The following is a 13,288-nucleotide window of genomic DNA, read 5'->3' as shown; positions in this document are numbered from 1 at the left end:
GGAAATCAAGAGTGTGCTTCAGGGGAGGCCAGAGAGGGGAAGGCAGGGAGGCTGAGTGAGAGGCCTGGAAGGCTGGTAGGTGGTGGCGGGAGGATGACCCCTGGCGGGAGCTGCTTGGAGCTCGCAGTTTCTGCTGAGTGTTAGGGAGGGAACGTCAGACTGGAGTTGACCCAGGAGGACGGTGAAGGCAGTTGGATAGAGTGATATGAATAGCCTACTTGAAGGGTGTTCATATAAAAAGAAACAGCAAAGAAAATGGAGCGAGGTCAAGAGAAGCTTTCTCTTTTCTTTGTAAAATGGGGCAGATGGCAGTGTGCTGATGTGACAGACGCCGATAGGGATGATCCTTCAAGAGGAAAAAGAAAAGAAGCAGGGAGGGAGAAGCGCTAGGTAGGAGCAGCACGGGAGGAGCGGCTGAGGAGGAAAGCACCGGAAGGCGCTGCAGACGCCGCTGCCCCTGGGTCCCCACCATGTCCCCAGAACCCCCACCCCCACCTCTGCTCCTCTCTGGGGCTTCACCCAGGCAGGCTTTGCACAGAGCTCCGCGACCTGAGGCTCACATCTGCTCCCCTGGCCTCCCCAGCGGAGGAGGAGTCCCCACCCGATTCGTTCCAGCAAAGTCCTGAAATGGCTTCACTGACCTGGCTCAAGGTCACCGGGGCCACTCCTGAAACAGGGGGAGGCAATGCCGAGATTCAGGGGCAGACACCAGAAAAGACCGGTTGCAATACAGGAGCATCAGTAGAGTCTTATTTTCTTCCTGCAAAAACAACGACACTGGTAAAATACAAGACGTAAGAGGTTCTAAATGGGGCTTGGTAGGCAACACAGGCCATGTGGTGGAACCAGGCAGATTCTGGGACCATGTTGTTTCCTTTTCCTTGCATTATTGTAATTTAATGTCAAGATCAAAATGATCCAGGCAAACTTAGACTCTTGGGGAAATCTAGATGAAATCACCTATGGAAAAAAAGTAATTATCTTAGAGGGAAACCATCCGATGACAGTTTTAATTAAACCAATTATTTTCTAGAACTTGAGATGTCCTAATGGTGGCTTGGAGTGTCATTCAACTGTGGTCACTTGTGTTTTGTGTCCTTGAACACCTGTGTCCTCTTACACTTTAATCTCTTGCTAGCTACCCAGCTCCTACCTGTATAAGACTGTTTCATTCCCTTCACTGATAACCACCAGGAATGGCCACCATGCTATTCTTAATTTCACTAGGGGAAAGATGTGGTTCTTATCTGTATTTAAGGTTCTAACCAAGAGGATTTTTTTCCCCCTTATGTTTTCTTAAAGCTGTCTCCCTGTCCAGCAGCAAATGTTGGTGATATCTAGAAGGTAGGATATACGAGGTTGAAACATAATTCAGCTAGCCAGCTTATTTATAATTGAATAACACTGAATTTATTACCTGAATGTGTTCTTGGGATAAAATATACCACTATGAGGCAATGATAGTTGTAATTATTCCAGGGGTATAGATGAAAAAGGGGGTAATTTTTAAAATGACATTCTCACATAGATTAAAATAACTTTAAAAATAAGTAATTTCTCACTGACACTAAAATAATTTGCATAATATTGGGAAAATTTACTTATCTTCTCTAAATGTTTTAAAGCTGTATTTGAAGAGATGTGAGAGCATATTTCATCTCACTAGATAATTTTGATAATTAAGTTTAATACAATACATACGACTTCTGGTAAATTGCTTAGCATAAAATAGGCACTGGGTAATTTTTACTTTGCTTCGCTTTTCCTAATAATTCATAGCAACTTATATTCTAGAAACAGGCTCCTTAAAAATCTGATATTTAAAAGTGGTAGGTCACAGATCAAAAAGATGCCATCTTGTGTGGCCGTCTGGTCACTAAATTTTTTTCAAAGCTCAATTTTACTGTGATCACAGCTCCTTTGTTTGGAGCCAACAGCAATTAAAATTGTTTCACAACTCAAAAAGTTACAACCACCATATACTCTTGTGCTTGTTGAATATGGGAGAAATCAATCGGCACGTAATAGGCATTTTGAGTTTAATTTGCAGAGTCGCACAACAGTGTATAAGAGTCTTAGGAAGGGGGAGGATTTTTATTTTTAAGGGTGAATTTTCAGACTATAACGTGAAAGCTAAGGGATGATTCCACCTGCACAGATGGATGGCCCTGTTACGCCAAGTCTCAGGAACAAGGCCAACACGGGAGGAAAAGGAGAACGGGGATGGAGAAAGGAAGCCTGCAAACTGGGAACGGAGGGAATGAACCAGAGGGACTCCAGTTTTTATTTGATGGGTTAAGTATCCATAATTGTGGACTAGCAAGGGGGACATAGAGACGGTCTTTATTTTTCTAGGTATTGGTTCACTGGGTTGTTGAATATATTGACATAATAAAAGCACATTAAGGACAAACAACACTTGACTAGCAGCTGAAAGGTTTAGTTAATAAATAATTCACTGTAGCATTTTATTTATAGTAGTTGAGAGTTTACGATTTGCTGGAGTTGGCGTCACTTTCTCCCTGAAGAAAGTGAAGGTGTTGATAGGGTGTCTCCAGCAGCCTGGATGGTGGCCGTGGCCACACAGCCGGTGGAGTATGACCCCAGCTCTGGGTGTATATGCCTCCTGTGCCACAGTGGTCCCTTCCCGCCATCATGATCTGGCATACCAAAGTCTGTCTGTCTCACATCTTCCATATTGCTCTTCAACGTTCATCTTGAAGTTAGAACAAGCGCGCTCTGTCACGCGCTTACACCAGGTACATCTGCAGAGCCACGCAGCTTAAAACCCCACAGCAATCTCTGGATTCCCTGTGGCTGACTGATCCTGCTGAAATTGCTTGGTAAAGCCTAGGAGCATCTGAATTTCCATTACTTTATCAGTGTACCTTGTTAATGACATGGCTTAATTTGCATACCAGTAGTACCTTTTCACCACAGGTAAGAAATTGAAATGTTCAAGGTCAATTAACTGCAAATGTTTCAAGTGGGCTAGTGGAACCGTGAGCAACACTGGGGAGAGGGAGCGGTCAGTGAGGGGCTCCACTCTCTCCTGATGAGAATTGATGATCCAATTTTAACCCGCAAGAATCATGCTGATTCTTTCTTCCTTGCTGTGTTTCTCTTATGTTTGCGTTTTAAATACTGGTCTATAAAGGTGTGCTGAAATGTCAGAGAAATACTGTGAAATTCCAGATTGGGAAAAAAAAAAAAACACCTCATTACTGATTTTAGATCATTAAAATTAACTAGAAAGAGCAAGAAGCAAACTAATCGGCATTTTTCTCAGAGGTATAAGATGCTACAGGTAAAATTCCAAATGTAGAACATCCAAGTAAAGATGATAGCTGTCTGGGGGCACTTACCTTTTTTAACGTCTCATTATAAAAAAGGATAGAAATTCAGAGAGATAGACAGTGGTAGCAATAAGAGGACCAAGGATGCTTGGTTAACATCAGATCCCAGAAGACGTTCAACTTTGAGGCTTTTGATTGGGGTGAAGTAGTAAGGTTAGGTAGACCAATGGAAGGGACTATTCCTTCACTCACCACCCCGCCACGCCTGCATTTCTAAGACAGGGTCCATTGGTAACCAGAGGGAGGAAGGTTGCTAAACCCTAAGGGTGTCTTATTCCCCTCAGCACTGTTTTTTCTATAGCCATAGGGAAATTCCAGTCCCCACTTAGCTACCTTGGCAATGTAAGAGGTGCTGTTGTGTCCTTGTTAAGAGCCCTGTACCTCTTGCCTGCTCTGTGGGCAAGAACAAGATGTTCAAGCTCTGTATCTGACTCATCTTCTATGAAAAAGGTCGCTTTGAGAATTAAATAACATTGCCGCCCGGAGCGTCTGACAGAAAGTACTCATTACTGCACAAATACTAAGTCCTACCGTAGTAGGTAAGTGGAGGAGGATGGATGCTGTTTCATGGAATCCCAAGAAATGAAGTGTGGAAGAAACCCTGGCTCAGATTTTAAAATAAGGCTATGGAGCAGTTCCCATGGAGGGTTCAAGAACGCCCTGAGCTGCTTGTGGCAGGGTACTATTTAAGGTGCACTTCGGATCCTTCGGGAACGACTTCCATGTGGATTGCAGTTGGCAGGAGTAAGACACAGCTCTCATGGTCTGCAGAGAGCAGTGCTAAACAAACAGCACCAGCACACTCCAGTTCAGCCATCGCCCATGTCTACCCAGCAAGCTCTCTTGCCCAAAATCTGAGAATATTCTACTCCAACCTAAGCAAGGTAGCGGGTATTGGTGACCAAGAGAGCTTCACCCAAGTCACAGGTTCTTCAAGGGCAAAGACTAGAGAAAATTAGAAGTCAACATTTACTAACCAAAAATTTTGCAAAGTGTATAAATATTCTGGATCTAATAAAAGAGGGAGAGAGCTCTGTGTGTGACTTTTTTGGATCGTGATTTAGCTTTAAGAAAGAAGAAAATCTGAAAGAGTAGTCCTAAAGAGTGGTGTCAGTAATACTGGGAATTGTGCCCTAATGCAAGCGGAAGTTAGTGGGTAGCATGGCACCTGTAGAAGATGGTCTATACTGGTCAGTTCCCCTTGAGGAGTTGATTATAGCTATACCCCAACCACGTCCTAAACTGGTCAGTCACCATGTGGGGTCACTATGCATCAGTCCTTATCAAACCGAAGGTAGGTACCGACAATTAGAGGCAGCCCCTATGTCCCAGAGTTTCCTAGAGAAATTATTCAAATTAGTCGGTCCACCAGGAGCCCACAAAACCTGGCTCACCTCACCCCATTTGCCATATATTAACTACCTCTTATAACTGCAGCTTATTATTGTCCTGTCCCCTGGTGTAACCCCTTGTGACCCTGACTGGCAGCCTTCTCTTGTTTGGAGTAGTAAGTAGCAAAGAGCTATGCCTTTCATTTACCAGAGGGTCATTGCGTTGTGTTCCACCATCAAAAAGACTCTTTAAGACTTATAAAATAGTTGTCAACACAGATGTGTCCCTTCGAGTCCTGCAATGGCATGTGCCTCCGCCATAATGGCAAATATTCACTGGGTCTCTTTGAACTGGGGATGTACTCAAGGTTTCATAAAATAGGTCACAGATGTCAAAAATAATGCTCATGTAAAAATTGTAAAGTAAAGTTGATCTCTGCTGAAAATTTCAGACCTCATTACCGGAACCTTGAGGTGGGTGGCAAAAGAGTAGGGAAAAGAAAACAGACACTAATGTTCCCATTTGTGATAATATTATGTAATAGATACTGCATCTTAATAGGTGTTGGATATCAGATAAATATGGATTCCAGAATGTGTCATGCCCTACTTCATGAGTTTTGTGACAATTATGTATTACCTACATAATCATCAATGTCAGTATTTTAAAAAATAAATTCCCAAAGTAATTTCCAAAATTACTATATTAAACTGGAAAAATGAATCCTCTTAACAAGACAGACAGGAATCACAGCTATAATCTGGTGTGTACTGGAAAAAAAAGAGCACAATATATTCTGCTCTACCCAAACCTCCTTTAGTGTACATCAAACTCCTGTTTTCCACTTCTCAGGGCGGAAGCTCAACTTGCTAAGACTTTTTCCCTGGTTCTGCTTCCTCCCACTCCTTCACCTAACTCTTCCCTTTCTAAGAGGGCGTGGTGGTGTGTTGGTAAACTTGTTGGGTGGGTGCTTATTTGTAGAGTTGCCAGTTTCCATACTTGAAGCACTATCGCCATGAGCAACCGCAGAGATGGTCATGTTTAATAACTGACCTGCAAAATGGAAAAGGTAACAATCGTACAAGGTTGCAGGTCGACTACAGTCACCGCTGTACAGAGCTGTCCGTCCTCTTTGGTGTTATTACTTCCTGCACGTTGTCTTGCTATGAGTGTTTTCATGCTGTGTCTTCCACCTGCCTGTCAGTGTCTGTCCTTCCCAGGAGACAAAACAGCCATGGGGGTAGGACTGTTCCTTAGTCATTGTCTACCAAAGTTTAACAATGAACTTTTATTTCCTTGTTTTAAAAGTGTGAATATGACCAAAGTAGTTTTCCAGTTCCTCCAGATCTAGAAGATTTCCTTTATATCCATCCCTGGGTGAACGGATGGCTCAACAGTACCCACTCATGCACGTCAGCAGTAAGCATGCTCCAAGTGTTGACCTGCGAGTTCATCTTTCCAAGGAGGCACCTAAATCATTCAGCAAGAATTGGAGTTCTTCACAGCATGTGGAAATGAACATAACCAACATGGGCTTCAGCCATTTACACTAAATTCTTGCTTTCCTATATTTTTCTACAGTTCGGAGACGCTTCATATTCTGGAAATTTCACTTTCCTAAGTTTCATAGAAGAGAACATTCTGGTTGATGTTTCCACTCACAGATTTTTAACTAATTCTTCTTTCCCAATTTCTCCTGCTTCTGTTTTCATAAAAGGAGCCGGTGGGTGGTCTCCGCTGGTGTCCAACAAATACCAGTGGTTGCAGATCGACCTTGGAGAGAGAATGGAGATCACCTCTGTGGCCACCCAAGGGGGATATGGGAGCTCCAACTGGGTGACCAGCTACCTCCTGATGTTCAGCGACAGTGGCAGGAACTGGAAACAGTACCGACAAGAAGACAGCATGTGGGTATGTTTCTTTAATTAAAGCCAAGGTCTCCTAGGGAAAGAGGTGTGGTCGTAGCTGTAGCTTCTTTGCCCATCTCTTAAACACACACAGAATCTTCAGAATTGCTTCGAAAGTGCTTCTAAGAGAAAACAGGGCAAATATTTAATCTTTTAATAGCGTTCTTGGCAAATTGATGGAAATACTAAAGGTAAATTTATTTCACAGAGTCCTTGGAAATTCAAAACAAGTCCTGATAGTCCCTTTGATAGTGTGAAATCCTAAGAAATAAGCAAGACTTGTACAAAAACAAATTTTGTTCAATAACATGCAGTTTTTCACTGTCTTTAATTAAAATGAATCAAAAGGAATTTATCTATCTCTGATGGCTCCTGTGTCACCTGTCTCTCTAGAAAGGGGAAGCTTGTGTGTGGAGTTATAGATATGTGCATATGTGCATAGGGATGATAGGATTCATATCCAAACCTGTCTGTGGTCTCTTTAAATTGTGCAAATGCTGGGTGCTGTGCAGAGGGACCCTGGGACGCCCCCTCTGTGAGAGGCAGGTTTTGACCAAGTGGGAGAATCTCTGGGAGGCTGACTGAAGATGAGCTCTTGATAGAAGGAAGAGGAAACGTGCTGGATAACAAAGAAAGGAATTCTCAGTGTAGGAAAGCATTTGTTTGGATCCATGTGGGCCTGGGATAGCACACTGCAATCAAAGAACTATTTTCCCCCTCTGGCTGGCTGCTGGAACCAGAGAAAATGAGTAACTTAATGAAGCATTATTCTTAGCACACAGATAATTTGGAAGCCTGTTTGGGCACATAATGATAATTTTCTTTGACCTGTCAATTGCCTCTTTTTTGAAACTTCCTGGAACTCTGTTACACATTATAAACTCATTGAAGAAATGGAGTGCGATTTATTCACCTTTGTATCTCAAAAGCTCTTGGAGGCCATTCAGTCCATGTTTATTGACATACATTGAATTGAGAAGAGGTAGCCATACTCTTCGGAGAGAACAGTGGGCCGGTACAAGTTTCCTACAAGCATCTTTAAGAGAAGGTGGTTTAAAATCCAGAGAAAGTTGAAACTGTGTATAAGACTGAAAAAAAAAAATTAAAAAACAACTGAATATTAAGGTTGAGTTAATTCCATGAGCACCATTCAAACTAGGGATAAAATAAACAGTAATTATGAACCAATAACAATGAAAGCTTAATGAGGTATTTATTTTAACTAGGAGTTTGGGTTATCTTTTACTCTTTTCTTTGTAAATTAAGCATTGGATTTTAAACTGGATGAGGAGTGGCTATGGCCTGGTAATATTTAGCTGTGTTAATTAAAAGGTATGGTTTTGATTTTCTTAAAGGGATAGATCGACCATGAAAATTAATGTGTTCCTGTTCGTCAGGCTGGGGACAGTCAAGCCAAGGCTTTGCCATTTGCCTTTTTTGCTTACTCCTCTTAAAGATGAGGCATTCAGGGTGAAATAGTGGCCTGCATGGTGTCCTTACTAATCCGAGCCAATAAAAGTCAAGGCGTGGCTCCTCTCTAGTCCTGTTCAGGTAACGCTGCCTCTTAGACTGGGCTGTGATTTGTGGGTTTATTCGTTGTCTTCCCTTCTCGAGTGTGAGCTCCCTGTAACTAAAGGCTGCGTCTCCCCGGTTTCATTGCAGCATCCCCGAAGTGTAACAGTGCCTGGCATGTTGCAGACGAATACCAAATGTGGAATGAATGGAAAATAAGGAGACGAATGAATGAATGGCTGAATGAAGTGTGCTTCCTTGTAGGATGCTCATGTCCTACAGTAAGCTTCTGCCCCTCTCAGCTCTTCCTTTTAGTGTGTGTGTGTGTGTGTGTGTGTGTTTTACTGGCTTCATAGTGTTAGGATGATGGTTGTTTTCTTTCACTTACACATTTTGTACTTTTTTATGTTTTTTTCCCCTTCTCATCTATATTAGCATTTCTGTCATCCAAAATTCAGTGTGGTAACATGATGCTTTCGTTGAATGAATTAGCAAAAGAACCAGTAAATAAATGAAGAGCTCTGAAGGTGTCGATCTCCTAATCTGTGCCTATCTTTGTACACATTTCTGGGAGATATTGAAAGAATTCATGTTAATGCAGTGGAAGAGTTAGGGCACCCTAAGCACAAAGCAGGGAAATATTCAGAAGAGCATGCAAATATTAAGTACAGACTCCTAAAGTTTTGGTAGTGGACAGAATATGGAGGGAGGGCAGATTAGACTGAATTTGTCCAAGAAGTAGATTTTTTTTTTTTTTTTTTTTTTTTTTTTTTGTGGTGCTGGGGATTGGACCCAGGGCTTTGTGTTTGCGAGGCAGGTACTCTACCAACTGAGCCATATCCCCAGCCCCAAGAAGTAGATCTTGAGGAAAGCATTATGATTTAGATTTTGGAAGGATTAAGGAAAGTAGTTTATGAAGCAGGAGAAGTATGACCAGAACCATGAGCTTAGGAGATACCCAGAGATGCAATTTTCTGTGTGATGACCACTGAGAGTCCTGGTCAGTTGGGATTGTCAGGTTTGAGAAGGACTGGATAATGATTTTTGGCATGATGAAGAAAGCCAAGGGATAACTTTGAGTGTTAAGATCAAAATTAAGAGAATGCTGCACATAGTGTATCTAAGATTATGGAAAAGGTGGAACAACCCCCAAATCTCTAAATCATACACACACGCTCTCTACATGTTTGTGTAAGTACATATATTTGTATATGAATATTTTACTTACATATTTATGTACATATTTCCTATTATATAGTTCTATATTTATGCAGATTTACATGTATTTATATATTTATGTTTGTATATTTGTGTTTATCTCCTGGTCATCCCTGGGGGCAGAGGTCTAGTCCACTCCATAGTCATTCTGGGCTCACTCTGAGGGAAGCTCCCTCTCTGTGATTCTGCAGTTGCCAACACAGGAAAAGTGAAACCTGGCAAGCTATGTCTGGGGTCTTGACTTTTGACCTGGAAGAACATAGATCACTTCAGTTCAAACTTTTTTTTTTTTTAAACTCAAAGAATAATCTTGAATTGATGTACATATGAAGGAAGTTAACCCTTGGTCACACTTAACAAATACATATTTCCTAACTTGTTTTTGCCCAGCTTTTCTAGACATTATGGGATATATACTGATTATACAAAATATGCCAATTTCCTTTCAGAGGGTCGCAGTGTGCTTCAGAGGATACAAGTAAATCCATGAAAGAGAGTTAGGAAGCACATTAGGCGTTTTACAAGTATGTGATAGAGAAAGAAAAGGCAAGTGTTATCAGTTTAGAAACAAGCTCAGTAGAGACAACGAACTTGGCTGAAGTGCTATAGTGAGGACCCTTCATCTCACATCAGGCACCAGAGAGAACAATGCCATCTCCCCACGTGAAAGAATTCATGAAATGCTCTACTGCTTCTTACAAATAATCCTTAACAGAAAGACAAAGTATTTTATTTATTATCTATGCAGACTGCTTAATGGAAATGTGAACTTGATAGGTATATGATATTTAAAAAAATACATTAAAACTTTTCTTCAGAATAAAATTTATAGCCTAACGTTCATAAAATGTAATTTCTACAAAGTACTCTGCTGGATGGGGAATAAATATTTTATGAAAATTTAGAAAATGAGAGCCACTAAAATTGCTCCTCTGAAATTGAAGACAAAATAAAATTCTTCCACATCTAAGATGAAAAAACTCTTTTCAGCCAGTTTATTGTTAAGTGATTGGAAAAGTAAATGTAAGGTGTAATTTTTGCTCATTTAAGAACAATTGCCGAAATATCATGAAACCAACATCTTAGAAATTATTTTAAGTAGATCGACATGTGCAAGAACTTGCCATCCAAATTCTCTCTGATAAACACTCAAGGTTCTTTTATCCTGTGGACTAGAAAGAGTGGGGCAGTACTGACCTTATAACTTAGTTAAGTTAATATGATTGTTAAACACAACAACACTTTATTTTTTATGAATTTCGGTTGCATCTGTTTTTTAAACAAAAGCTTTTAGTGTATCTCTGAGTACATCTTTGTTTCTGTTTTTGGACCAAAAGTGTCTAATGTCATGGTTCTGGGTTTGACTGGCAAAAGACTTGGAGACCTTGTGACATAGCGTAGTCAATTAGATACAAGTACCACCCGTCACAAAATATTCAGGTCACTGTTATCAAGGAGACTGATTGAGTTGTCAGCTCTGTAAGCCAGACAAGATGGAAGCACTACCTGCAGATTTTTAGCATGCATTTGTTTTAAGTCAAATAACCAAATGCCTAGGGAATCCAGTAGAAAACCTGGGAAGATAGAACTGTATGGGGGATTTGCAATAAGCCAGGTGGATGACCCCTTCTCGCAGGTGACATTTTCCCTAGCTCTCTCCATGTTGTACCTTTATTCTAGTGACCTAAGCCTACAAAACATCTGCAGTGATATAAAGTACAGCAGTACTAACGCCATGTACGTCAACATGTCAGGTTGTCAAGCTTAATGCACTGCACAACGTGGTGTGTGCCCAGGGAGTGCCTTATGCTGCTTCTGTCTTTCAAGACACTAATCCCAAAAAGATATTTTTCATTAAAGTCTACATTATTAGCTTATATCCTCGGGAAGTTTCCTGTTTATATTTGTTCAACCATGAGTTCTCCACCCTTTGAAAATGATTAACTTGTGCATGATTAAAAGATGACTGCATTTTAGCCGGGCATGGAAGCACATGCCTGAAATCCCAGCAGCTCCCAAGATTGAGGCTGGAGAATTGCAGATTTGAGCCAGCCTCAGCAACTTAGCAAGGCTGTAAGCAAGCTAGTGAGACCCTGTTTCAAAGTAAAAAAATATAAAGGGTTGGGGATATGGCTCAGTGATTAAGCACCCTGGGTTCAATTCCTGGTTCCAAAAAACAAAAAACAAAAAACAACAGGACTGCATTTAAGAAAAATCATGGTAAGTAGGCTTAAAATGAAATATATCCTCTTGGGCTGGGGCTGTAGCTCAGTGGCAGAGTGCTTGCCTAGCAGAGTGAGACACTGGGTTTGATCCTCAGCACCACATTAAAAATAAATGAATAAAATAAAGGCATTGTGTCCATCTTCAACAAAAAATATCTTCTAAAAAATATCCTCTTAACAAATTTTTAAGCGTACAAGATAATAGTGTTGATTCTAGGCCTGATGCTGTGCAGCTGTCTCTAGGACTCAATCGCCTGTGTAGCTGGAACGTGATGCACGTTGAATAGTGACCCTGTTTTACTCTCCTACCGTTCGACTCTGTGCTTATGTGAGCTTGACGATTTGAGATTCCTCATATAAGTGGGATCATGCAGTATTTGTCCTTCTATGGCTGGCTTATTTCACTTAAAATAAGCTCCTCAGGGTTTATCCATGTTGTCCCTTACTGGCTCAATTTCTGTCCTTTTTAGAGGCTGAATAACATTCCATATGTTATTCATGTGTGTGTGTGTGTGTATGTGTGTGTGTGTGTGTGTGTGTGTGTGTGTGTGTGTGACATTTTCTTTATTCATCTGTCTAAGCAGTTAAGTTGTTTCCACATCTCAGCTATCTCTGCAATGAACACAGCAGTATAAATGGCTCTTTAAGATCTTGATTTTAGTTTTTTTGGATAAATACCAAAGAGTAGGATTGTTGGATCACATGGTATTTCTGATTTTTCAAGAAACTTGTGTACCACACCCTGTTTTCTATAATTGCTCTTGCTATTTGCTATTTAAAAACCTTAACAGTGTGCAAGGGTTCCAGTAGACAGCTTAACAGGTGTGAGTTGATATCTTTTTGGCTTTGACTTGTATTTCCCTGATGATCAATGGTGTTAAGCACCTATTCATGTACCTGGTTTTTTTTTTTTTTTTTTTTTTGGCTATTGAGTTGAAGGAGTTCTTTATATTTTTATTTTTGTTATGTATTTAGTTTCCATATATCAAATGATGAACTTTATCTAACAAGGAAATTTTTAATCTATTTTTTATTAGTTTCTTTTAGTTTTACATAATATTAGGGTTCATTTTGACATAATTATACAAGTATGGAATAAAATTTGCTCCAGTTCATTTCACAGTACTTTCTCATTCTTTCTTCTCCCTTTTCCTGTTCCAAGAAGGAATTTAAAAAATCTCATTTATAATAGAATCAAAAAGAATAAAATGCTTTGAGGTAAATTTAACCAACAGCTATATACTGAAAGCTACAATATATTGCTGAAAGAAATTAATGAATAGAATTTAATGAATACAAATGAATAATTAGAAGTATTTTCTGTATTCTTGTATTAGAATATTTAGTATTATTAAAATGTCCATACTACCCAGAGCAATCTACCCAAAGTAATCTGTATCAATACCCAAATGAGTATTTTTTAAAGAAGAAGCAATAAACCCTGAAATTCAAATTCAGAGGACCCTGATCAACTAAAACAATTTTAAGAACAAAGTTGGGGGTGTCACACACTCTGATTTCAAAACATATTATAAAGGTCTAGTAATGCAACTAGTGTTTTGCTGGTATGAAATCAGACCAAGGGAATAGAATGGAGGCCAGAAGTGAACCCACACTTTTATGGCCAGTGGATCCCTCACAAGGCTGTCAGGAATGTGTGATGGGGAAATTCTGGACAAGTAGTGCTTGAGAATAGTGGCTATCCATATGCAAAATAATGAAATCGGGTCCTCACCTT

At 40.3% G+C, this 13,288-nt stretch overlaps 1 protein-coding gene across 1 annotated transcript in view; it reads left to right on the top strand.

Annotated features, from left to right (window-relative positions):
* The window catches only part of Cntnap4 (contactin associated protein family member 4), a 241,960-nt gene that overhangs the window by 70,198 nt on the left and 158,474 nt on the right, over positions 1-13,288 (top strand). The window contains exon 3 of the mRNA XM_047529627.1: positions 6,406-6,599. Within this exon, the coding sequence (XP_047385583.1) occupies positions 6,406-6,599 (194 nt within the window). The remainder of the gene's footprint in view (positions 1-6,405; positions 6,600-13,288) is intronic.

This window comes from Sciurus carolinensis, chromosome 16 (genome assembly GCF_902686445.1).
Source record: "Sciurus carolinensis chromosome 16, mSciCar1.2, whole genome shotgun sequence".
In the NCBI taxonomy this organism is placed as follows: Eukaryota; Metazoa; Chordata; class Mammalia; order Rodentia; family Sciuridae; genus Sciurus; species Sciurus carolinensis.
The sequence above is the reverse complement of the archived record's forward strand: the minus strand, read 5'-3'. Positions and strand labels throughout refer to the sequence as shown.